General features: G+C 48.2%; 1 protein-coding gene across 1 annotated transcript; it reads left to right on the plus strand.

The window, feature by feature from the left end:
- Positions 1–2,770: 2,770 nt before the first annotated feature.
- Positions 2,771–27,461, plus strand: FBXO10 (F-box protein 10). Its single transcript, XM_078862919.1, has 14 exons — positions 2,771–2,859; positions 5,935–6,547; positions 7,271–7,632; positions 7,907–8,079; positions 8,709–8,844; positions 9,299–9,560; positions 10,308–10,457; positions 11,997–12,133; positions 13,138–13,208; positions 14,256–14,408; positions 21,705–22,001; positions 23,051–23,361; positions 24,453–24,637; positions 24,943–27,461. The coding sequence occupies exons 1-14, from the start codon at positions 2,795–2,797 to the stop codon at positions 25,112–25,114; spliced, it is 3,087 nt and encodes a 1,028-aa protein (XP_078719045.1). The 5' UTR covers positions 2,771–2,794; the 3' UTR covers positions 25,115–27,461.
- The last annotated feature ends 71 nt before the right edge of the window (positions 27,462–27,532 follow it).

Consider the following 27,532-nt stretch of genomic DNA (forward strand, 5'->3'; position numbering starts at 1 on the left):
ACTAATACAAACTGAAGTGGGGCAATGGACAAGATGCATTCATCCATGATCTCACAAACCTAAATAAAACAAAAGCCATTTACAAACAGTCCCACTAGGATTACCTTAAGAACAAGCGTTATATTAAAAGGGAGGGGAGTCAGATACGGGGATGCACGAGCATGAGGAATCAAGACAAACTGATAACCTGTTTGTCAAGGTTAACGAGAAATGCCAAGTGAAGGAACAGTAAGCTACGTCAAATAAGAAACATGCAAAGGTAAAAAAAAAATCTAAATATTTTTCCATACCTGCAATCTCTATAATATATTACAATCTAATGTAAAACATGATTAACCAATACTCCCATTATAAATATTATTTATACTTGATCTGTGGCAACACCCGATAATCTGGCTGCGTCTGCTGAAGCTCAAAGGGGTACATTTGTATCGTGCCACCAGGATTAGCACCAGCTGGCTCATCCAGACATTAATGTTGGTTTGCAAAACCTCGGTTGATGTGGTTGCGAAAATAAGGCTTGATCCATAATAGGTTTCATTTGGCTTAGGTTGTGTACGAATGTGTCGTAAACCAGGGGCGGTTTACACTATGAGATCTCTTTTACCAGTGGCAAAATATAATGGTAGGTTTTTTACCCTTTTAACTGGTACAAAACTGACACCTTTATTCACCAATGGGGACTAGGCTCTAAAGAAAGCCGTCTCGGGTGTGGGCCAATCAACTTCAAGGGCAGTGCATATTATTATCCTTATCAGAGTTGCTTCTTTTTGTTTGCTTTATTGATTACTTGTGTTGTGGTCATTGCAAACATGATGCCTTGAATAAAGGTGTCAGTTTTGTACCAGTTAAAAGGGTAAAAAACCTACCATCAGGGGCGGTTTCTTCAGTCCCATGGGATGTTGGCTATCAACAACAAGGCAACTCCTATGACTAATTGGGAATGGGACGCAAGCGTAGGATTGATCACCCTGTCGCTGGCCGCCTTTGGGGAGGGTGTATAGTATGAAAGGCCGAAACACCCTAGGAACCAAAGGTTCACTACTGACGATGCGCTCCCCAAATTTCACCAGGCTCACTGTTCATGAACTCTTGGAAGTGCTTGCACAAAGGATAGTAACATCTCATCCTGTGTTCTTTGGAATCTGAATTAGGGCGATTGGGCGACGCACCACCAATGTCATTCAACCACAGAGTCACGCTAGCCGTCACTGTGCCTCTGGATATAGTCCAATCAGCGTCATGTCACGTTCTGTGGGGTACTGCCTCTTTTTGGGCGATTTCACTCCGGCTGAGAATCGCCCAGAGTGGTCCCACAGACTTACATTCAAAGATGTTTTTTTTCGAACAGGGGGCGCTGCAATGCATTCTCTATGGCTTCCGGGAGGGCTCGCACTAACGTGGTTACGTCATCATACGTAAGCACGTTGCATCCAACAATATTATTTGTCGCCACCTAGTGGAATCTTTAATAAAAGAAACTTGAGTGGATTGTATTAATAGTGAGTATAGAAACAAACAAGATGTATTGTAAGAGTCACTTTATTTTTCATTAATATTAAAGAAGTGAAGTTGCCTTTACATGCTTAAGCTGTTAATTTATCCTTTGCATGGGTGGACCTTATCCTTATAAATCATCCAGACATTTGCCCCCCCTGAGATATGTTGCAGGAGCCGCCACTGTCGTAAACCATCCTCGACCCAACAGAGCCAATTCAAAGTGTCATGTGAATCAAACGTGCCAAGTTGTTGACTGCTTCAGCACACAGCTTGTGTTGGAGAGAACTCCAGCATCAGCAGGTCGTTGACAGCTCAGGTGCCGTGGTGTCATCGGCGCGGCCATGCACGTGATCTAATTAGTGTTTTCTAGTTGATTGCTTGTGATTGGCAGGTTAGATAATTTTTTTAGCGATTGCTAAAAAATCCTTAATTATATAATCAAGCTGGAATTGTAATGCTCTTGTGATTCTAGTTAACATGAACTAAATTGACTCGTATGGGGATTGGGAGTGAGGAAGTGGTGATCGAGATAGTTGGTGTTTTATATCAATTAATTTAGTTAAATGAGCACTGGGGGTAATACAATCAGGATTTAATATTTAGGGTTGACACGTTTGGCGAGCTTCAATACGGTCAATTACATGTTGCGTCACAAATATCATTATTTATTTATAATTCGTTTCTATCTATATCTTTATATCGAGATCTGCTCGGTTGAATTTATTTTGGTCTCATTCTCTATTGATTCTCTCGTACATTTTTGCTCGTAATAATTAGTTTCACATAGGACCTCATAAATCGAATCCTCATCCTGATTGATGCCCGTCGCAGTGATCAGCGCGAAACGTCGGACCATCCTGTTAAAACGCCCACGCGCGCGTAAGGAAACGCGCGCGATGCGGCGACAATCAAAATCACATTTCCTCATCTTCGCCGGTGGAAACTCCGCGTTTCTATGACGGGGTCCGCACCTGGCGCGAGACCTGCTGGGCCGAGAGCGGCAGCAGCCGCGGCGTGACGTCACCCGCCAGGTTCGTCAACCAGCGGCGGCGCGCTCTCAAATTTGGTTATGACGTCACGCGCTGATCTTTGGAGAGTGACGTCACGTTGGTTGCTACGGAGTGACGTTACGCGCTGAGCTACAGGGAGTGATGTCACGCGATGAGCTCTGGGGAGTGATGTCACGTTGCGAGCTACGGAGAGGGACGTCACACAACAGCTACAGGGAGTGACGTCACACGACAAGCTACGAGAGTGACGTCACCGAATGAGCTCTGGAGAGTGACGTCACGCGATGAGCGCTGCGGTCTCCATGGTGACAGGGCCTGAGGATGCTGCGCGTCCTCTCCTCCCCCCACGGTAATGGCCCCGTTAAGCGAGGCCATCATTACCATCATCACCACCATCAGCATCACCACCATCAGCATCACCACCATCACCATCATCACCACCACCATCAGCATCACCACCATCACCACCATCATCACCATCATCATCATCACCACCATCATCATCACCACCACCACCATCATCATCACCACCACCATCATCATCACCACCACCATCATCATCATCACCATCACCATCATCACCACCATCATCATCATCATCACCACCATCATCATCACCACCATCACCATCATCACCACCATCAGCATCACCACCATCACCATCACCACCACCATCATCACCATCATCACCACCACCATCATCATCATCACCACCATCATCACCAGCATCATCATCACCAGCATCATCATCACCAGCATCACCATCATCAGCATCACCAGCATCACCACCATCACCACCACCATCATCATCACCACCACCATTATCATCATCACCATCATCACCAGCATCACCATCATCATCACCAGCATCATCACCAACATCACCATCATCACCAGCATCATCACCATCACCAGCATCATCACCATCATCACCATCACCACCATCATCAGCATCATCATCATCATCACCACCACCATCATCACCATCACCACCATCACTACCACCTGCATCACCACCGTCATCACCATCAGCATCACCACCATCATCACCATCACCACCATCACCACCACCATCATCACCATCACCAGCATCATCACCATCATCATCACCATCATCATCACTACCATCAACAGCATCACCATCATCACCATCACCAGCATCATCACCACCATCATCACCATCACCAGCGTCATCATCACCATCATCATCATCACCATCATCATCACCATCACCACCATCATCATCACCATCATCACTATCACCAGCATCATCATCACCATCACCACCATCATCATCATCACCATCATCATCACCAGCATCACCATCATCACCAGCATCATCACCATCATCATCACCAGCACCATCATCATCACCATCATCACCAGCACCATCATCATCACCACCATCATCACCACCATCATCATCACCAGCATTACCATCATCATCATCATCACCACCACCATCATCATCACCAGCATCACCATCATCATCACCTGTATCACCATCATCACCATCATCACCAGCACCATTACCGTTATCATGAATATCAAGTTCACTGTCACCTTACCATAAACCACCGCCGTCATTATTACCATAACCGTAATCAATCATCGTCATCATCAACACCGGCATCGTCGTTGCCGCTTCGCCGCCGTCTCTGTGATCGCCGTCCCCACGCTCATCTCTGTGCCCAGCGAAAGTGCCCGCCACGGGTTGACTCCGATGGGGCCCGGCCACTCACAGCGGCAGCAGCAGCATGAGCGGGGAAGCCTGCGGAATCGACCCCCTTCTCAGTTTTAGTTTAATGGGACCAAGTCTTCGGCAAAAGAGCTTACTGACTCCTCGTGTTTACTACACAGTGCTGACTCGGGTGTGCATTGTGCTTCATGGGTAGCGGTCAGTGGACCGCTGAGCCGTGGTGATTCGCGTCCTGGGTGGCCGTGTGGAGCCCTCGGCTCAACCTGTGCAGTGCCGCCATGGCCGCCGCTCGACTCTGTCACGAAGCTCTCGGCCCTGTCTGGACATCTGTTCAATCAGTGCCCCCCCCCCCCGACAGCAGCTGGGGTCGGTGCTGATGTCGCACTCCATCGCTCCCCCGCCAGCCAGGGCTTCTTGCCCAGCAGCCCCTGGGCGATCTTCGTAGTGGCGACAGCCTCGGGTTGGGGGGTCGATCTTCTCCAGGAGCTGGAGCTGGCGACAGCTTCAACTACCCACATTGGCGAAGGCGACGCGAGCAGGGGGGGGGGAATCCGTGACTCCGTTTCACCCCTTCCCCGAGGTCCACCCCCCACACTCGAGAGAGTGAGCCCCCCCTCCCCCCGAGGTCCACCCCCCACACTCGAGAGGGAGCCCCTCCCCCCGAGGTCCACCCACCACACTCGAGAGAGTGAGCCCCCCCCCCCCCCGAGGTCCACCCCCCACACTCGAGAGGGAGCCCCCCCCCCGAGGTCCACCCCCCCACACTCGAGAGGGAGCCCCCCCCCCCGAGGTCCACCCCCCACACTCGAGAGGGAGCCCCCCCCCTCCCGAGGTCCACCCCCCACACTCGAGAGGGAGCCCCCCCCCCCGAGGTCCACCCCCCACACTCGAGAGGGAGCCCCCCCCCCCCCGAGGTCCACCCCCCACACTCGAGAGGGAGCCCCCCCCCCGAGGTCCACCCCCCACACTCGAGAGGGAGCCCCCCCCCCCGAGGTCCACCCCCCACACTCGAGAGGGAGCCCCTCCCCCCGAGGTCCACCCCCCACACTCGAGAGGGAGCCCCCCCCCCCCGAGGTCCACCCCCCACCCTCGAGAGGGAGCCCCCCCCCCCGAGGTCCACCCCCCACACTCGAGAGGGAGCCCCCCCCCCCCGAGGTCCACCCCCCACACTCGAGAGGGAGCCCCCCCCCCCGAGGTCCACCCCCCACACTCGAGAGGGAGCCCCCCCCCCCCGAGGTCCACCCCCCACACTCGAGAGGGAGCCCCCCCCCCCCGAGGTCCACCCCCCACCGTCGAGAGGGAGCCCCCCCCCCCGAGGTCCACCCCCCACACTCGAGAGGGAGCCCCCCCCCCGAGGTCCACCCCCCACACTCGAGAGGGAGCCCCCCCCCCCGAGGTCCACCCCCCACCCTCGAGAGGGAGCCCCCCCCCCCCCCCGAGGTCCACCCCCCACACTCGAGAGGGAGCCCCCCCCCCCCGAGGTCCACCCCCCACCCTCGAGAGTGAGCCCCCCCCCCCCCCCACCGTGGGCATCCCTCCGGCTCCACTCTCCATACTTGGGGTCTTGGTCACCACCACCACCCGAGCCCCTCACTCCAGCACGCGCTTTGTAACTTTGTGAAATCCCTTGGGTCATCCCTGCAGACCCTGCCACCCTGGGTCTCGCTGGCGACCACCAGCGGTGGTCGATGTTCGACAATCATTGCCCTGCTCTGTCCGCCGCAGCTTCGTGATGGAGGTGGGCCGCCTTCCGCTGGAGCTGTGGCGTCTCATCCTCTCCTACCTCCAGTTGCCCGAGTTGGGCCGCTGCAGCTCCGTGAGCCGCACGTGGCGGGAGCTCGTCGTCAGCTTGGACAAGACGCGCTGGCGGCAGCTGTACCTGGGCTCGCCTCACGCCTGCCGTCGCCCACCCAACTGGCCGCTGCGGCCGGAATTGGAGCCGCCGTCGTGGCGCGAGGCCCTGCGGAGGGCCCTCCTCGCCAACCGCGTGTGGCGCCGCCACGACAGCCGCTGGAGTACCGTCGATGTCACCGGCTGTCTGTACGGGCCCTTCTTCCGCAAGCGGCCCGAATGTCGCAGCGCGTGGGTGGGTCCCGGCGGCGACTACGAGAGCCTGCGGGTGGCGTTGGCCTCGGTGCCGCCCTACAGCCGCGTGTTTCTGCTGCCGGGCGTCTACGAGGAGCAGAGCGAGGTGGTCCTGCGGGCGCCCGTCGAGATCGTGGGCCAGGGCAGCCTGGGCCAGGTGGCGCTGCTCGTCAGCTTTGAACAGCAGTGCCCCACCGTACGCCTCTACAACCTCGTGCTCATGCAGGCCTGGTTCACGCCCATCATCTACAAGGTGGGACGGGGATTCTAAAAGTGGGCCGCGCAGTTTACAATGCGTTCATTCCTCCTTCCAGGTTCAAGCTGGTTGAAATGAGAACGTGCGCCAACCGTGGGAGGCACCGCAAGATCTAGGAATCTGCAGATTAATGGAGGACTTATGTTTAGAGTTGAGCGATACATCATCGTGAAATTGAACACGATACACAAGGGCTGTAGCTTTACGTCCCTTTTTAATATGGTTGAAGTGGTTAGATACTCGAGTTTCAGTGGTGCTGGCTGAACGGATATTGCCATGTCATTATCAATAGGGCTGTAATGCACTCAGTTGCTAAAGCTAAATCATGAAGCCACTTGCCAACCATGAAACCCATCGTTAATCAATTCCAGTCTCTTCCATCGATTAACATATCTAGGAAATTGCCTTATTGATGTAGTATTCATGCTTTTACTTTTAATTTCCTCTCCCCTTACAGTTACTTCACCAGATATCTCTTCTTATCAGTATATATGGAAATATGTAACTTCATTTTTCAACAAATGTCTATATATTGATCACACCTTGCCTATTATCTCACACACTCTACGTTGCTTGCTAAATACTTCCACCTCCACAAACAAGAGCATTTAACACCCGCTATTATGTATTGAATTACCAGCGCAATAACTGAACGGTTGTCACTGCGCCGTGACTGGCACAATAACCCAAAGCTGCGGTGCTCTTATTCCTGCGGCGCAGACGAGCGTGGGCCACATGCAAATGGACACGTGCAACCTGGAGAACGGGCAGGTGCAGGTGAGCGCTCCGGCCACGTGTCACCTGCGCTTCTGTAGCTTCAGCCAGGCCGGCCTTCACCTGCACGCCGTTGCACTGGCCGCTGTGGAAAACTGCGAGTTTTCTGGGAGCGAGGGCGCTTCTTTGACAGTGGAAGGGTTCCCTTCGACCGACCATAACTGGGCCTACGAGCACCTGGCTGCGTCGCTGCGTGCCGACCTGCTGGCGCAGTCCTGTGGCCTGCTGGAAGCGGACACCGCGCTGGACTGGCTGAATCTCGGCTTCGACAAGAAGTCAGAAAGCGCGCAGAGCGACAAAACAGCAGGGTGAGGGTCGAATCATCTTACCCCCTCTCCACTCCTTTTGCCACCGAGGTTCAAGGGAATCTAGGGTCCAGTATGACGTGTATATTGCTTGGAGACTCTTGCTACTTATTTAGCGTGCCAAGGTATGTCACGTGTGTCAGTGAAATATTGGACTCTATTTTATACTGCGTAGCATACATTCCTGCAGTGGATCTCCTGGTGTAAGTTAACGTATGTAAAGAAAACGATTGCGCATCGTGCGTTGCGTGTGCCTTGGATGTTCCTGCGCGTGCAGGCAGGCAGGAGACGGCACGGGAGCCACGCATCACAGCCAGGGGAGCAAGGCGTTGGGGCGGATGGGAGGACGCTGCTGGAACGTCAGCCTCAAGGGTCAGAACTGTGTGTCAGGGACTGCACATGCGGGCCTTTCAGACCCCATCTCATCAAAGGCCCACCGCCTCTGCAATGGTAAAGCTGCGTAAAAAGAAGCAATGTTCTTTTCAGGCAGGGGTGTGTGTGCGCGCTGGCAGAGGAAACAAATGTAGCTGTGAGAAAAAGTAATTTGTGCTGTTGATGTTTCATATGTTTCTATGTTGTTGAACTTCTTTTGTACCATACGTAGCAAACTGTGCTTATCGGAGGTACGGGGGAAGGACAACAAACTAAACACAAAAAGCAGTTCTAAAGAAATGAGTTTTCATTCTAGATGGTTTAAAAATGCATAGCTCCAGTGGCTTCCTAATTTCGGAAGGTAGAGCATTCCAGACAGCCACAGAAACGTATCTTCCAGTGTGCGATGCAGTGACCGTCTTTGTTCGATGGTGAGCCAAATGCCGCTGCGAGGATAATCGGAGTTTGCGGGATGGTTTATCAAGGCCACATACAGTGACACCAGCAATATGTGCATCCTGTTTTGTCGAATGAATGTGGCTGTGTTTTTTGCAGCCACGTTCTGGTGATTATTTGTAACATCCCTGGTTTATTGAATGAAATACCCTTACATTTCTGAAAATCCATTAAAATGTAATGATAATAGTGAATTAAAAATTATCCATTAATTCTTGTAAATTTGTAAATATCATGACGCATGGTACCAGGCATGAACCGTGATGGCAACCACCACGGTGACGCGCTGACCCCAGCGGTTAGCGAGGGGGCATTTCTCAAGGACGGCAGCGGCAGAGATACGGAGCAGGAGGAAGACTACAAGGAGTTTGCGCACCTACTCACGAGGTCACGACAACACTCTGATGCCCTTCGTTGCATTCTTGCAAAGTAAACTTCTGATTCTGTTTGTTAGAAACAAAAGTTTCGACGAACTATTCCATACTTTTTTTATAATATCCGTAACGTGTGAAAACTATTCAAACAATCTGAGTTTTGTTCAAAAATGTAACAAAAATGTTGGTATAATTCCTGGTAAAAATTGACATTATGCTACCTCAGTAAAGTAAAAATGCACCGCTGTGTTCTTATTGGCTGCCCATATTGTGTTGTACGGGTGCTCCTGTCCTTACCACCGTGATAGACTTACACAATTTGCTTCAGTAAATAAATTGCAGGAAACGTGACTTTACTGGAACATTTTACTGCCGGCGCTGAATGACTCCCAAATTTCACGAGTGACTAAACAGCGGGGGCTTAAGAGTGTCTTGATGCTTTGGGTGTGCGCGTGTGCCGTGCGCAGATTGCCGGTGGGGAGCCTAATGACAGGGGCAGGGGCCTCGCTGAGCATGGAGGAGGTAGGCCCTCGGAGCCTGGAGGAGGAGCTGCGCACGGAGAAGGAAGCCCGCCTGTTGGTGCGTCTAATCTTGGGCTGTGTGGTGCAGCGCTGCCTCTTCCGGGATGGGCGAGGAGGCGTGCTGTCCTCCACACATGCCCATGTGCGTCTCCAGCACAACACCTTTCGCCACCTCCACCAAGCTATCCGCTGTCTGCAGGATGCCAAGGTAGGTTGTTACATGGCTGGATCATAGCTTCTTTATGCAGCTTACCACAGGGAAAGACTGGGAATCCATCGCTATCATTTGGGGGCCTCTTATAAAATTGAAGGAATACCAATTCTAAGCAACAAAAAAAAATAATCCCAGAAATTTTCTATTTTCACACAGATAAAATCTGAAAAAATACTTGGAATTCCTGTAAGAAAGGCCTGAGCTGTCATCCTAATGACAGCTACTCCGATGAGCACGGTTGGCTCCATAAGGTGCGAAAGAAGTTCATCATACACACTAATGTGTTCTCTTGGAGTGCTTCCCAAAGGTGGAGGGACTACTTTTACAAAAATGGAAAAGTCCGCGCTTTGGGACCAGGCTTCGTGCCTCCTGATTGCAATCTGCTGCAAATGGGATTCTGAACATTCGCTTTCATGTGAAAATCTTTGTCATATTCAATTACCATATAAGAGCCATTTCAAGCGGAGTCGGGATATAACAGAAAATAGAATACCTTAATGTAATGCTAACATTTTAACCATCAAATCCATATTTAATTTAAAAGTAATTATATAAATCTAAATTTATAAAGCAACATTTTAAACGTACAGAATATTAGTTTGAATATGTGGTTGCATCTTCGTGCTGTCTGCTGTGCACGCCATCTGAATATAACCCACACCGATTCGCTGCTACGCGTGGAGTGATTCCCTGCGTGGTGGTCTCCTGCTGTCGTGTTTGTCCTGTGGGCGCATTCCACAGGTGCTTGTGTTTCGTAACGAGATCCACCACTGCCGAGCGTCGGGCGTTTTCCTGCGCCTCTCCGCTGGCGGTGTCATTGCGGAGAACGACATCCACTCCAACGGCGAGGCAGCCATCGACATCCGCAAGGCGGCCAACCCCCTCGTACTGGTAGGCGCCACCCCTCATGCCCACCTGGCTCCTCAATAACCCAACTACAAGTGGTCACCCCCACTTGCCGCACTTTCGACGAACGAGCTTCCGTAAGATATTTATTCTATGGGAACCTCATTTGCCAGTAAAAATATGATAATTGGTTTTTTACCCTTCTATCTGGAAACAAAACTGACACCTTTTTACAAGGAGTCATGTTTGCATAGACCGCAATACCTGCAGTCATAATGCAAACAAAAGAACATAACTCTGATAATGTGCACTGCCCTTGAAGTTGATTGGTCCACACCCGAGACAGCTTTCCTTAGAGCCTAGTCTCACATGGGTTGGACCAAATGACGCCAAAAGGCGCACAACTCAAAGACAATGCACCATCAGAGTATGAGAGCTCGGGGCAAGCATCTACACTATGGGAACCTCATTTGCAGGTATTGCGGTCTATGCAAACATGACTCCTTGTAAAAAGGTGTCAGTTTTGTTGCCAGATAGAAGGGTAAAAAACCAATTATCAAATTTTTACTGGCAAATGAGGTTCCCATAGTGTAGATGCTTGCCCCGAGCTCTCATACTCTGATGGTGCATTGTCTTTGAGTTGTGTGCCTTTTGGCGTCATTTGGTCCAACCCTTGTGAGACTAGGCTCTAAGGAAAGCTGTCTCGGGTGTGGACCAATCAACTTCAAGGACAGTGCACATTATCAGAGTTATGTTCTTTTGTTTGTATTATGACTGCAGGTATTGCGGTCTATGCAAACATGACTCCTTGTAAAAAGGTGTCAGTTTTGTTGCCAGATAGAAGGGTAAAAAACCAATTATCAAGATATTTATTTTTTAACCATCTGACTTGCGAACGTGAATTCGCACTTGCGAACCGAACCGCGGAACTGTTTAGAGTGTTACGTGCAAATGTTCGATATTTCTTCTTATTTGTGAGCTTAACAATGGTTCCCTTTTTTGTTTAGCCGTAACACATTTATAACGCTGACCGTATGTGCATTTAAATACAGTACATTATTGCAAGGCCGTAGCCATGGAGTCAATATTGGGGGGGACCAAATCTTCCAGGGGGTCTGGGGGTCTCCCCCCCCCAAAAAAATCGAAATTTGAAAACGAATTTCCTGCCATTTCCTGCGTAAAATATAAAAAAATTCACTAACACAGAGGATGGACTTTTTTTTTACAATAATGTCTAAGAGTATTTATTACATTGCTCTGTTTTTTTCTTTTTTACCTTTTCTTGTTTCATTGTATGTAATGGCAGAGATTAGGGATTAATAAAGTACAACCATAACCACAATCATATAAACAGAAATCAATTTTATATCAATATATTGGGGGGGACATTTTGAGCATATTTGAATATTGGGGGGGGATGTGTCCTCCCCAATATTTATTATAATTACGGCCTTGCATTATTGTGTTCGACTTACGAATGGGGTCTCAGGAATGGAACCCGTTCGTAATTTGAGGACTGCCCGTACTGCCCGAGTGCCTCCTAAATAGTGCCTGGTCGTGACAGAGCGTTCTTGTGCGAGGCAGTGTAATCGCATCCATGGGGGACAACGCACAGGAATCTTGGTTATGGGTGGTGGCCGGGGCATCATCCGCAGCAACCTCATTTTCAACAATCGCGAGGCAGGGATCTGCATCCTGTACCGTGGAAACCCGCTCGTCAGGTGGGGCTGCCACCACTCTCTCTCTCCTGTCTGGCGTCTCGGCTGGAAAACCGAATTTTGTCTCTTCATGTCTTGCCCTGCGTTCAGCCTGTGTTCTGTGTGCGAGCGCGTTTGTTGAAATAGAAGTGTCTTGCCGAGAGTAACTGTCCTTGTTCATTTTCTACATTACCGTTGGCGATTACACGGTACGATCTTTTTAGTTGACAGAGTTGAGAAAATATTTTGTTTATGAAGAAAAATGAGTGTAACATGATAAGTAGCTTTGTGTTTGTCCTAATGGTCAATTGTGTCCACATTGGTCACGTGGACATTTGAGTTGGGAGCAAAATAGATGGAACAAATGCATTAATGTCTTAAGGTTGCTCATGCAACCTTGATGAGGTCGAACATGGAGTGCAAAATCCTAATGAGGCCTCAGGTCACCCATGAAATGCGGTTTTATTCAAGGTTATCGTTAAAAGTGCCACCATCTGTAGGATGGGCTGGTACCAGCTTCACTTTAATAAGCTATTGGATAATTAAGACGATACAAACGCAGGTATTTTTGAAGTATGTTTAGAATTTCGATACTTTTTAATTGTTATGCATAGTCTATTCTTAAGTCAATTTAATATACATATTAGCTTTTTCCCTCTTATTTCAAATCCTTGATGATTTGTTTGAATTGCACCTAAAATTATACTTCATTTAAAATGAATGAACAAAATTAAAGTGCTACCCTATATAATGTTTAATATGTATTTACTTCATTTTGTTTTTCCTGTGATTTGTCCGATTGAACTTGTGTTACATTTGTTTCATTTTGTGACTCATATTATTATTAGAAAAATAGACTTTTGTGTCAATGGGCTTTGACCTAATTTCAATGCTGGTCATCTATGTACTCTGTGTATAAAAACATATTGGAAACATCCTTTAGAAAAAGAAAATGTTTTGGTCCAATATGCGATGAAAAGATAAACTTGTGTGTCCTCTGATTACAGCGATTGTGTTTTCTCCTCCAGTGGCAATTACATTTATCAAGGACTGGCAGCTGGGATTGCAGTGAATGAGAATGGACTGGGTCTCATTACAGGTGATACATCTCCGTATACACCGGCATGTGTTGCGCCATCACAGATGACATACGAATAATTATTCATCACCACTCACCGCTCCATTGCCTCATCACAGGTAAAGCTCTTCCGCTGTTCTCTTTTCCATCATTACAGGACACTTCACCCTGCGGACAATGGGGAGTACAATGGAAACAATCATTTAGGCCTCATACTTGATTCTTGCTGAGAACTATCACGGTTGAGGCATTTCATTTCTGTGTTGCTATAAAGGCGGTCCCCGCTTTTACGACATTAGAATGTGTTCCTGGAAACCACGTGTTTTGTAAAGCAGATCGTGGTAAATCAGACCCTATATTCCCATTGACAGTAGAAACATCCCTTGCCAATGTGTTTTTTTTCTCAGCAATATTTAGCAGGGTTTAATAGATAAACATCTGCAAAAACACTTCAGAGTAACAAAAGCTCCAACTCAAAGTGACTTCGGCATTATGTAAATGTGTAAATTTGGATCGTAAATAGTACTGTCGCAAACTCGAGACCGACTGCACAAGCAGTATAGGGCTAGCTTTGAGACAATTTTATTAAACGCCTGAAATATGTTACACCTTGTTACAGATTATATATTACCATGGAAACAGTGCACATTTTATTTATAGAAGTAAAAAAGGCATCTGCATATATTATTAGGCACAAAATGGTATTCATCTGTGCTAAGGATCAACTGTCAAGTTGAAGTTTTTGTGTTTAACCAAGTAAGAACTCAAGAGATCAGGATTGTCTCATATGCAAGATAGTCTCACACTTGAAGACTTCATCTTTCCAGTAATAAAAAAAAAATTGATCAATCGATTACAAAAATAAAATGTATTTGCATGAACTGACGTTGCATGCAATAACCATCAGCCATCCTTCATTTTGATAACGTTTACAATGTCAGAGCTATCGGTGCCCTTGCCCACTTTCATCGTCCCAGGTAAGGTGGCACCTCGAGCAGGGCGCGGACACACGTGTGCCCCAGGCAAGCGAGACAGCGCGGCTGACCGCGCGCACTTCTGCATTGGTAGGTAACCTGATACACGAGAACCAGCATGGCGGTGTGGACATTCGCAGAGGAGGGGACCCGGTCCTCAGAAACAACCTCATCTGCCACAGCGCTTGCGATGGCGTGGTGATTGGGGAGCGAGGCCGAGGACTCATTGAAGGCAACAGCATCTGTGGTGAGTGCACTTCATTCAGCGTCGCATCTGCCAGGCCTGCGGCCCTCTTGAACTCATGAAGCACTTCTCCAGTTTGGTTTTCTGATATTTGAAATCCCAATCGAGCTCCATCACACATCTCCCTGTTTCGTAATTACATTATACTACTATACACAGTGTGAGGCTCTACCTATATACCTCATAAGTATATATATATCATGATTAATAAATTTATTAATAAAAATGTATTCTTACACTGACAATACTGGCATGAAATCGTGAGTTAAGAATAAGCAACACAGGGCCATATATGTATGGCCTTTTCCCAGTTTACTGCTGGATTAAGGCCTCCCCATGCCTCGTCAGTCCAAGAGGCTTGTCTGACCGTACTGGCGATGGGGGCGGTGGGGGGAAAGAACAAAACCGTGCGTGTGTCGAGCGGTGGTGCTGGGAGGCCTCTCAGGCCCCAGGCCCCTGCCTTTGTTTCCTCCTTGCACCCCTCCTGCCACCACCCCCCCCCCCCCTCCGGCCACCCCGCTCATCACTCGCTCACGGCCTGGTGAGCCCAGGACCCCTTCAATGCCTGGGTATTGAGGCGAAAGGCGAGAGGCAACCAGTGGCACATTTGTGTCTGACTGATTCCTCGATGATCCCCATAGCCGGGAAGGACTTCGTGGGGACCTTCTTTGTGGTTCCCAAGCTGGCGGCATGTACCCTTTGTTAGGACCCAAGGAAACACCCTCCGTGACTTCCCCCCCCCTACTGCTGCCGGATCAAATCAAGACGACCAACTTGTATCTTTTTTCACCAACGGGAAGGTTTACCACAGGTGCTGAAACAGTATCTGGATGTGTTCACCGAGAAGACGCGGGCGCACCAGGACACTGCAACGCTGCATGTGGGTGACGTCCGAGCTGCCCATCCACTCCCGACCATATGCGTATTCTGCCCAGAAGAGGGAATTCATCAGGGGGGAAATTTTCCCAGATGCTGGAAGAGTAGATCACTGTGGGCCTCCCCGGTGATCCTGGTTGCCAAGAAAAATAGAGGCTGGTGGTTCTGCGTGGCCTACCATCAGGTAAACTCCGTAACGCCCCCAGATAGTTACCCGTGACCCCATATTCCGGACCTACTCATCTCGGTGGGAGCAGCCACTTGTTTCTCCACCCTGGACATGAGGCAAGGATTTTGACAAATTCTACTAGATGGAAAAAGCCAACCCAGGTCCAGCTTTGTCACTGAGGAAGGGTTATAGTCATTTAGAGTGATGCCTTTTGGCCTTCAAAATGATCGTGCGACCTTCCAGAGACTCGTGAATGAGGTGCTGCGGAGACTCCTGGGAAGCTGCCGCTATGTGTACATCGATGATGTCATTTTACCCAACTTCTTCGAGCAACATCTGGAGCACCTTCACCTCGTGTGCCAGCGCCTGACGCGGCACGGCCTCACATGCTCAGTGTAAAAGTGTCAGTTCAGCGCTTGACCAGAGGACTGGATACAGAGACAGTGTGAGACACAGAGGCAAAAAGACACAGTGACAGCGATAGACAGGCACAGAGTCCGAGTGAGACAGAACGACACAGTGACAGTGATACAGAGACACAAAGCCTGAGTGAGATGGAGACAAAGAGACGAGAGGGAGACAGAGACCGAGTGATAGAGAGCGACATCAACAGAGTTAGACAGAGCGACATAGACCAAGTGAGACAGTGAGACACAGAGATCTAATGATACAGAAAGATACCTATAGCGTGAGACAGAGACAAAGAGAGACAGGAGACACAGATACAGTGCAAGTTCACAGCCATCGTGCACCCTGGGCCTCCTCTGCTCCTGCTATGCCGTGGCGACTACACGTGTTCTCCAGAGTGAGGAGCCACAATGACCTGGGCCTTGAACTCTGTGGAACAGTGTAGTGGGTGCCATACAACTGTGCGGGCGTGTTGTGGAAAATAGTTCATACTCTTTGGGTCTTTCGGTAATGTCACGTAGATAGAAAAATAAAAATCACGACAATCGTCTTCAGGTGAAAAAATACAGCAGGAGAACTGCTAAGGCAGGAGAAATATAGCGGGAGAGCTGCTGCAGAAAAAGTTTATAGAGGTTTGAGATGGCTGCAACCCAAAGGTAAGTGGGCGGGGCTAGAGATAGAATTTGCATGTAAATGTGAGATTGGAGAGCCTGATGTACCTCACGACTACGGTGCTGAAGAGGCAACTATACCAACATCAAGAGAGATCCTACCAACCGCCTGGTTACGAAAACCAACAATATGACTGATTCGACTTCTTGAATCGAACCAACCAAGCAGCTCTCTCTAAAACCCTCTGCTTCTAGACCACGCAGATTGTATGGCTTACCAAAAATCCATAAAGAAGGTACACCCCTTCGTCCTATCGTCTCCACCATTGACTCACCCACTGGCGGAGCCAGTGGGGGGGGTGGGGTGGCACGTGCCCCCCCAATGATCCGATCGAAATCTCTAATTTCGGTCAGATAATTGGGGTTTATTAGTAATAAATTGTCATTTTGTGACCCCCACTGCCACTCTGTAGCATATTATTACGTGCCAGAGACTCTATGAGATGATAGGACAATAGTCTGGGTCCATAATTGGCAATAAGTAACAGCAAAGCAGTTATAAGTGACTCACAGAATTGTGTGCAGTTGCGCATACAGTACACGACTTCCCTGAAGGCATTCACCTTCAGCAAGCGTGATGCCGATGACACAACGCGGTTCGAATTCGACCCTCGATCGATGGCTGCGCCATCGCCGCACACACGTGGAATAAAAAGCAAGGGACAAGTCCTTACCTACTAACAACTCCTATCATTTGTCATTGCTGGAGGGGTTCTCCCCCTACCTGAAAATCCTGGCTCCGCCATTGGACTCACCCACCTACAAACTGGCCCGATTTCTGTCTGAGACCTTGCTTCCATTTACTGGCAAGACCACCTCAGCTGTACTTAATTCAGCTCACTTGGTATCTCTAATTAAAGACATCTCACTATCTGCAGGTGATTTACTTGTTAGTTTCGATGTAGTTTCTTTGTTTCCCAAAGTTCCTGTGCCTGACACCATTACAATCATTGAATATTTGGTCCAACAAGGACTGAATGCGCATGTACCGGCCCTGGTGAGACACTGCCTCACCAACACTTACTTCACCTGGAATCGTACATTCTACAAACAAGTTGAAGGTACCCCAATGGGTTCTCCCTTATCTCCAGTGGTAGCCAATGTTTTAATGAAATTTTTTGAGACAGATGCCATCCAGGCATCCAACCTACGTCCTTCCTTGTGGAAGAGATACGGAGATGACACGTTTGTCATCTGGCCATATAGCCTGCCAGCACTGAACCAATTTTTCAATTCCATGCACTCAGCCATCAAATTCACCATGGAGGTGGAAAAGGATGGCAAGTTACCATTCTTGGATGTTTTAATCGAAAAGAGACCAGATGGCTCAATGGGACACTGTCTACAGGAAAGCCACCCACACTGATGCCTATCTAAAACCTGACTCCCACCACCATCCAGCCCAGAAGAATCCCTCATCAAAACTTTACACCATAGGGCTCGTTGCATTTCCGACCATCACCACCTAGCCAGGGAAATTGGAGCACGTACACCAAGCCCTCAAGAAGAATGGATATTCAGACTACACAATCCGTAAAAGCCATCACTCCAACCGTTTGGAGAGAACCATCTGAGGACCCAATCAAAACCATTACCTTGCCATACATAGCAGGGGTCGCCAAAAATATTTCCAAAATCATGAGCAAACACAAGATCCAGGTCCGATTCAACACAGTATATAAAATTCGTGATCTGATCCCATCTGTGAAGGATGTGATCCCTGAAATGCAATACCCCGGTGTCTACAAACTCAGCTGTGCCTGTGGGGAAACTAAGCGACATGTCTCAGACCGTGTTCGTGAGCACAAGGCAGATCTGAAACATGGCAGGACCAATACCTCGGCCATGGCTGATCATTGTTTTAACACTGGGCACACATGAATAGATTTCTCCAAGACGAGGGAACTCTGCAAACCCACTGGCTATCAACAAAGATTTGTTCATAAAGCCATCCAGATATATAAACACAGACACAATTTCAACCGAGAAGATGGGTACAAACTGAGCAATCATTGGAAGGACGTTATTAACTAGGTAAAGTCATACCTGGCTGTGATGCTTCCATCCTCCCAACCGATGTTAGCAGTTATTTCCGACTCTCTGAGTTACATTACCTTGTTAAATGTCTTTACATTAACAGGCTACATGTCTCACTAACATAGCCGCTCTTCCCTTTTCCTCGATGTGGTGGTGGCCCTCGTTGTTTAATAGTCTGAATGTCTCTCTGGCACGGCCACCGTTGCGCTGGTTCTCTTGCGTTGACATGCTGGTCTCTCACAGTGCAGCGGCCAACGCCGCAGCTGTTGTTGCCCACGTGGTGGCGTTGTGCCCGCTTCTCGGACACTGAGATGCCAATCTTCTCATGAACACAGCCGCTGCTGCGGGAGCCGTCTCACATTGACATGCTAATCTCTAGCAATACAATGGCCGCCTCTTCAGCACCTTAGTCGTGATGTATCTCAGGCTCTCCGATTTAACATTTACATGCAAATTCTATCTCTAGCCCCGCCCACTTACCCTTGGGCTGCACCCATCTCAAACCTCTATAACCTCTTTCTGCAGCAGCTCTCCCGCTATATTTCTGCTGCCTCAGCAGTTCTCTTGCTGTATTTTTGCACCTGAAGACGACGATTGCTTGTGTTGCGATCGAAACGTCGTGATTTTTAAAAATACATTTTCTATCTACGTGACTTTACCGAAAGACCCAAAGAGTATGAATTCCTGCAGTCACGAAAGCTTGAAGTCAAGAAAATAGTTCAGTTTTTTTTTGGCATTGTTGCCCAGATGGACTTTGTCATTTGGGATGAGGCATTTCCTTACTGAAACTCGACAAGTCTAGTGGCGCTGTTGTTGGTGAATAGCGAGATCACGAGATCACGAGGGGTGTTTTTGCAGCTAAGCTTGGTCTTTACGGCCTTCGATTAAAATGGCACCGGTGAAAACCAGGGCACAATTAAACGGGACTGTACTAACAGTTCTACGTATTCTGCTAACAGTTAAAAGTACTGTACCAACAGTTATGTACAGATCTGCATGAAATAGATGACTAACCCTTAGCCTCATGAGTATTTGTTGTGCTATTTTTTCCTACTCTTTGGTTATTTCGGTAAAGTCACGTAAATTTTTTTATTAAATAATAATATAATCCGACGTTTCGGTTGCAACACAAGCAACCAACACATTGGTGTGCGTCTCGCTCGGTGTGTCTTTGTGTGTGTCTCTCTCTGCATGTGTGTCTGCCTGCGCTGTTCCCGTGTCTGTGTTTTATCATTAATTCTTACCTGATGATGGTTGCTTGTGTTGCAACCGAAATGTAGTGTTCTATTATTAGATTTTATTTTCTACGTGACTTTACCGAAAGAACCAAAGAGTAATTCCTGCAGTCATGAAAGCTTCGCATCTTATTTTTTCCTAGTTTTCAAATTGTGCCATTTTTACTTGTGCCGTATTTACCAGCCACCTGGTCTCCATATTTCGTCCGGGGTGAGCGCCAGGAAGACCGCGTGGGGGGACGTGTCAGAATACAACGGGGGGAAGGGGACTTCCACCTCCCTTTCTTCTGTATGGCTGCTGATGCAGATGCAGAACAACAACTACAATTTCACATTCAGGCGGGCAAGCCAGATAACCGCATCAGAAGCAGCGGAGTGCATCGCTGTGATGCCTCCGTTGTATTTGTGCATCGGGCATTGTGCCGTCATACGTTGTTACGGTCATCCTGTTCTGGATGACCACAGTTGCACACGAGAAAGTTTTTCATTTTCCATTTGTGTGTCAGTTATCCACATCTGCTATGGTTTGTGCAGTGGATGCGGTTTAGGGTGGACCATGGACTTTGTGGAAGGTCAAACCCATAGGACAACGACAGTGAATAATGGACGTACAAATGAGTCGAAAACAATAATTATTTAATCAATTTGTAACTAAATGGTGACAAGTCATGGCTTTTGTAGGGCGGAGAGTGGCACTGCATTTAGTATTTGGTTGCCAATAAAAAAAAGAAGCATAATCGTCGAGAGACGGCAGCAGGAGAAAGTTAATATGAAAAACGTGTGACACGTTTAGAACATTAAAGAGCTGGAGAAAGAACTGCAATTAGGTGGTAAAAATAGTGAGGCATTCCGAACCCCGTCAGGTTCTACGAGTGTAGTATTACTTCCCCACCAGCTGGCAGGCTGACCCTGTCAAACAAGTATGGTGCCCTTCCAATTTAAGCAATAGCACACAGATTTGGAAACCATTTTACCGCACACCTGCTTTTCAAAACGAATAATAAATCGCTTTAGTTTAATGTTGTGAAAAATAAAATGACAATTTTTCCTTTGAAATTCAGCAGCCTACCACTTACATTGACAGGGCTGGAACGTATGCCAACAAAGGTCATACGCCCTGCCCAACCTATTTTAGTATGGGGATACTTTTACGTTTATTGACATGCACAAGCCAGGAGCCTGCCATTTGATTAAGAACAGAACTACAACCGGTGTTTGGATATAATGGTGAACCGTTAGCGGACGTGAAACTCCGAAACCTCAAATTTCTTGGCCATGAAACACATTACGGTGACATCAAATGTGCACAGGCTGTACATAAAAGCTTGAGATGATGTTTACCGATATAATTTGACTTTATAAAGAGCGTACAATGCGACCGTATCTTAGGACACGGTAAACATTGGGGTAAATTGTGAAAGCAAGGGGAACGATAGGCAAAGTGAAGTTAACTGCAGTTTGCACATATTTGGAAAGGTACTCGCTCGATAAAACTTCACAAGTGAGAGGGCTGTTGCACTTGTGTCTCGTATTGTGTCCCGTTTGCTGTCCGTCTCGTTTGCATTGTTCTCTTTGTTTTGTTGTCTTGATTGTATTGTTTGACGCATTTGAATTTTACATCTCACGTCCCCGATGTCTGACTCGTATATCGTCTCATTTTTAGTGCCTCTCTTATTTGTCACACCCATGAATGTTGTGGGTTTACCCTCCAACACACCGGTAATGTGCTGAAGTAGTAACTAATTGGCACGTTTTGTTTACGCGACAAAACTCACCAATTGGCTGCGTCGGGTGGTGGCGGGTTTAACGACGCGTCTATATATTCACGAGATCTAACCCAATATTGGTCGCGAAAGCCTGCCACTGCGTGTTAAATTTACCAGCGTGCGTCGCTATGCTGCAGAAAACAAGGGCTGTGGAGTGTGGATCATGGCGTCGGGCACACCCCACGTTCTGGGCAACGTGATCGCGCACAACGGCCTGCACGGGGCCGCCGTCTTCTGCCGCAAGGAAGGTCCCGTGGAGGCGCATGGCGGCCAGGCGCTGTACCGCGCCGAAGGGGAGGGCCCGCATGGCGACGACGCGGAGCTGCTGAGCTGGGAAGGGGACGGCGACCCGCTGGAGGAGGCGGAGCGGCGCGGTGGCCACGCGGCCATCACCACCACCATCCTGGAGTACAACAACATGCTCTACAACGCAGGTGCTTCATAACTCTACGTATGTACTGTGTGCAGGGCCGGATTAAGATTGTGTAGGCCCCTGGGCTACAGGTACTGTGAGGCCCCGAGTAATATTTTCAAAAGAAAAACAAAGTTAAAGAAAATTCTATTTATTTTTGCAAGGCTAACCACAAATACAAAATTCAGCATTCACAAGTGAAATAACTTCTCACTTCATCTCTGGAGGCCCTCCAGCTGGCGGAGGCCCCTGGGCTGCAGCCCCTAAAGCCCCCGTGCCTTAATTCGGCCCTGGCTGTATGTATGTTGGACTTCTTTTTGGCTGTACGTAGCCAACCGTGCTAATCGGAGGTGCGTGAAATTTGTATATTTTGTGGAATTCAGAAGTAAATGAAAAAGGCAAGATTTCAATACATTTTGGGTTTTTGTAAGGTAAGCCGAAGCTGCCATGCGTTTTAGATTTGAAGCGCTTGATACAGTAAATCTAGCTGTGACGGTCCCACCTGATGACGGAGACTTGTGTTGCCTCCGAAACGTCGTGATTTATTATTTTATTTCTATTATTATTTCTATAAATTTGTAGTATTTATGTTATTATTTATTTATTTATAACCTACGTGACTTTACCAAAAAAAACCTAAGAGTATCTGCCATGCGTTGCACAATTGCGTGTGGCTTGTCGGCACATGGCACCATGAAGGCCACGTTCCTTCGTTGAAAAATCCTGCACCCGATGACTGTCGAGTGTGGGTGGAGGGAGGCCGAGTGATGTGATGGTTGTGTATGTTGACATTGCTGATAGAACGTAGAGGACTACTTCTCGTATTCCACCTCCATTCTCTCAGCCTTGCACATAATCAGCATCCACCAACCTCTCCCAAGTGCTGTATTTTCAGATTGTGTCAGAAATAAATTAAAGAATACTAAACACGACCTTTGGTTGATATCACATTTACATTCAAAGATACAATGACTGCTTTGAAATATGAACTAATTGTTATTGCACGTGCTCTGCCAAGCCTATGTGCTCGTAAATCGGTGTAAAATGTTTACAACGCTGCGTCGCCTCCAGGGGCAGGGGTGTTCGTGAAGAGCAGCGAGTCGCTGACGGTCGCCTGGAACGCGCTGCACTGCAATGAGGAGTGCGGCGTGGCCGTGCATAAGAGCACGGCGCTGGCACGCATCGCCAGCAACAACGTGAGCTGGAACGGCCGCGGGGGCGTCAGCGTGCGGCCCAGCTGCAAGGTGGAGCTGCAGGGCAACGGCGTCTACCACAACACCGGGCACGGCATCGAGTCTTGCGGCGAGGGAAGCCTCATCGAGAACGACGTCGTTACCAGTCGTGGATGTGGCCTGCGTCTGGCCCAGGATGCACGCATGCTGGTGGGCAGTCGCATGCAGTCTTGCCATGGACTTGCGTATCGTGGACATTGTTTATCCAGTCACGCGACGTTTTTAAGAGTCGGCAGATTCCTGCCAAGTGTTTGCAGCATGAAGAGTTGTCGCTTTGTGTAATTCCAGTTGAGTAAATTTCGGCGTCGGGATGTTTGGCCAATACCAGTTACATTGCATGTGTTTATTCGGAGGAAATTGGTGAATCCAGCGGAGGTCCATGCAGAACAGGGGAAGAACATACAAACTGACAGCAAGGTGCCTGAGCCAGGAATCGAACCCAGAACCACTCTGCCATCCTGTCGCTAAAACTAATGCAGTGCAGTGTGGTTTAGAAACAAAAACAATTGAGTATTATTTTAGTAAAATATTCTATTTAGGTCTTGTGGAATGAGGGATTTACGATTTTTAACTATTTTATCTGTGATGGAAATCATCATCCTTCTGATGTTAGTCAAATGTGAACCACGTTGTGGTTACTCATCCACTTGCCTCAGGGCCACGAAGAAGCCAACAGAGATGAGCAATGAAGCACGCACGAGGAGTCCCCTTTGACTCGCGTGCTACGCCGCGTCGAGCAGCAGGTGCACTGGGCCAGGGGTCGGCAAACCTGCGGCTCCAGAGCCGCGTGCGGCTCTTTGGCTGCTCTCTTGTGGGGCAGCTGGCGGTAAAAAAAAAAGGAAAATCTTAAACAAAAATTAACGTAAAAATTATGTATTAAATGTGGCAGGAAATGGGTCACTATGGAATGTCTTGGTGACTACAGATTTTACAACAGTCAAACTGTATTGTTAAAGCATAACTAAAGGGGGGGGGGGGGGGGAACTAAAGACGCAGTTTATTCCATCACCTATTTTGTTTATTCCATCACCTATTTTGTTTATTTAAGTCAGAATTTGTCATATGTATACCTGCTGCTGTGTTTGCGCACAAGCAGCTCTGCGTGGTAAAAAAAAATGGTTCTTCTTCTTTCAAACGCTGCCAACACCTGCACTGGACAATGAAGGGCAAATACAAGTTATTGAAATGTCACGTGCAATACTTGCCTTTGGGCCGCGCTCTCTGGATGCTGTCTTTCGCAGGTGCTAAAGAACCGCGTGCTGTCCCTTCACCGCTATGCGATGGCGGTGTTCGAACGCACGCGCGGGACCATCCAGGCCAACCTTCTCTTCCAGAGCACGGGGTACGAGGCGCTGCACATCGAGCTGAGCAGCGCGGGCGACGTGCTCATCCAGGGCAATGAAATGGTGCCTTTCCCTGCGCCAGGGTGAGTGCTCGCGCGCACGCGTCTCAAGGCAGCATCCCCGCAATGAATGAATCCGCCTGCTTGCTTGGAGACGCCTCGCACGTCAGACCACAGCAAGCTCAATACAGCACCCTCACTTGTATTCTATTAGCAAGCTTAATGGGCATCCCACCTGTGCTGTCTGACTCCCTGCCCCAGTTTTAATTCAGGCTTAAGCCCACGGTTTCTGTCGAGCGTCTTGACTTTTAGACGCCGCATTGATCCACACCGCGTTGCTGCCGCTGCTGTGCTTGTCCCCGGCGCGTGTCCCCCCCCCGCGTGTGCAGGTGCGAGCCGGGCTCTCGCTGGGGCCGTCTGGAAGAGCCTCCACCGCGACCGCACCCCCTCTCCTCGAAGCGGCCCGGTGGCCCCCGCTCCGTGTCCATGGTGACCCGGCTGGGTGGCGGCGTGAGCCAGGGCTGCTCTGGAGGAGGCAGCAGCGTGTGCACCCTGCTGTAGCCACGGGGGGTACGCCGCCGTAGGTCCCGCGCCGATGTTCTCTGTGCGGGTCACGTAGTTGCACACTGTCCATTTGTAACTCGATAATAGAGGGGGTTTTTGTTGGGTTAGATCGCGTGAATATAAATGTGGTGTCGTTAAACCCGCCACCACCCGGCACAGCCAATTAGTAAGGTTTGTCACATAAACACAACGTGCCAATTCGTGACGAGTACAGCAGCACACCGCTTGTGTGTTGGAGAGTAAACCCACAACATTTACAATTCCATTTGTAACAGCTTCTGTACGTGATGGTGTAAGCTAGCGTAAGCAGTGCTACTTTGGTGTAGCTTTACTCGGCAAACGATTGTCCCCGCAGGTGATTGGTCATATTTGAGATTCTGATTTTTTTAATAATCGGGTTTTTTAAATTTTATTTTTAAAATAATTTTTACCATTTAATTTCTTGTTGCATCTCCTTTGTACAGTTTTGTTTACTCCGTTACCTCGAAGGTAAAATGAATGTATAATTTGTATATAATTTACATAAATTGCAATCAGGTGTGATACACATGTAATGTGAGTATAAGAATCGATTTGATTGAATCAATCGTCATGTTGCAAATGTTGACACGTTGCAACATAGAATGAACTCTTGTGTCTGTATTGCAATAGTTGCGTAACATTACGTTTTCAGCAAATCACAATACAAAATATATTTAATGTTGTGTACCAAGAAATACCTAAGGATGCGATTCCACTCAACCCACACTTTTGGCCTTCTTACTCACGTGGCACCCGGTTAATCACAGCGGCCGTCAACACACTCGGTAGTGGTGAAGTCTTGATCACAGTTCAGCACCAGCACATGGGAATTTGAGTTGTTTGGCCAGTGGCAGCTCCCACCCCGTCTCCTGGAGAGGGCCACGGAGTTTCTTGGCGGTGACCCAGAGCTCCGTTTGGTGCCCTTACGTCTGGCTTAGCGTGCGAAGGTGTCGTCTTGTAGACAGTGCCGGATTAAGCTGATGCAGGGCCTGTAGCATGTTATAAAAGGGGCCCTAAATAAAAAACACGTAAATATTAAAATACAAATTTTTAACATGTATAGTAAAATAATTGTATTTTTTTATTTGCTATACAACCAGATACAACAAATCGCTAACCGTAAACACTCAGAATAGTACTATAGTAATAGAGCAAGTACAGAATCACTGAAACGGAATTGATAGCTTGAAAGCATTTAGCGTGGGGCTCTTTAAAGTGCAGGGCCTGTAGCATATGCTACTTTTGCTACTAGGATAACCCGGCACTGCTTGCAGACACAGACATTCTCGTCTCGCTGGAAGAACCCGATGGAGCTGCAAAGCTGTGCTTCACAGGTGTCCAACCCAGGCTGGGGGTGGCAATGGCTGGAAATAGCAGAGAAAATTACAAAATCTGGTGGAATTCCTTCCACCAGATAATCGTTACGCTCAGTCTTGGCTTATTCAAATCCCACATGCCGTTTTTTTAAATTTTACTTGGTGGAGTGCTGCTATCACGAGCCTGCGTGCTATTTCGGTTTTATTTATTTTAATGAATCATTTAATTCAGTTTTTAGCCCTGTACAGCACTTTGCGACTTCCGGGTGAAATCTGTTTTAAGAGTGTAAAGTATTTTTTCCTAGATAAATTAAACCATCATAAACAGAATAATATTGGCAAAAGTAAAACAGGACGTCTCTTTGGGGCAACTCGTCTCGGCCCGGGTGATTGTGGGTGTTCTCCACGGCGCGTGCGGCCCCAGCACAGCCGTCCTAGCGGAAAGGAACTGGCGTTGTGCGGCTGCCGGCCTTCAATCGTCTACCGGGGAGCTAAGGAGGCGCTCAGGACTCGCCGATCTGGAGCTTGTCGAAGGCCAAATGTGTGAAGAAAGAATGTCAGCCTGCTGAAGCTGACACAAATAGACATTCTAAAAAAAAGCATGAAGAATTAGGTAACGTAACTTTAATATATTTTCCTCATTTTAAATCATACTTTTAATCCTAGCACACCACTGCCAGAATTTTTATTTATTTATTCCAAAGAAAGGACGATGCTCCAATCGACTCCCGCCTACGTGCGTTACAAACACAACCCGAGCTCGCTCTCCGCTTCACAGCCGATGTTAGAGCGGCGCGTTATGAACTCCACGTGACTACCGTCGCAAGCAACATAAATATTAAAAGAGTTTCACTGTTTAACTTCATGTTTAGGATGGTATTTGGGAGGATTGTGGGTACATCGACTTAGTTTTATAAATGGCAACACGTTAAAAATGAATTTTTTAAGTGTGCTGTTTGTGGCACAATTGGGCAAAAAATAAAACATTTTTACATTCCGCCTCGTGAAATATTGCAACCGTAAAAACATCCTACACTGCTTTGTGTCGAGTTTATTGTACTTACCCCACATCTGCGAT

The sequence above is a fragment of the Lampetra fluviatilis genome, chromosome 15, assembly GCF_964198595.1.
Source record: "Lampetra fluviatilis chromosome 15, kcLamFluv1.1, whole genome shotgun sequence".
Lineage (NCBI taxonomy): Eukaryota > Metazoa > Chordata > Hyperoartia > Petromyzontiformes > Petromyzontidae > Lampetra > Lampetra fluviatilis.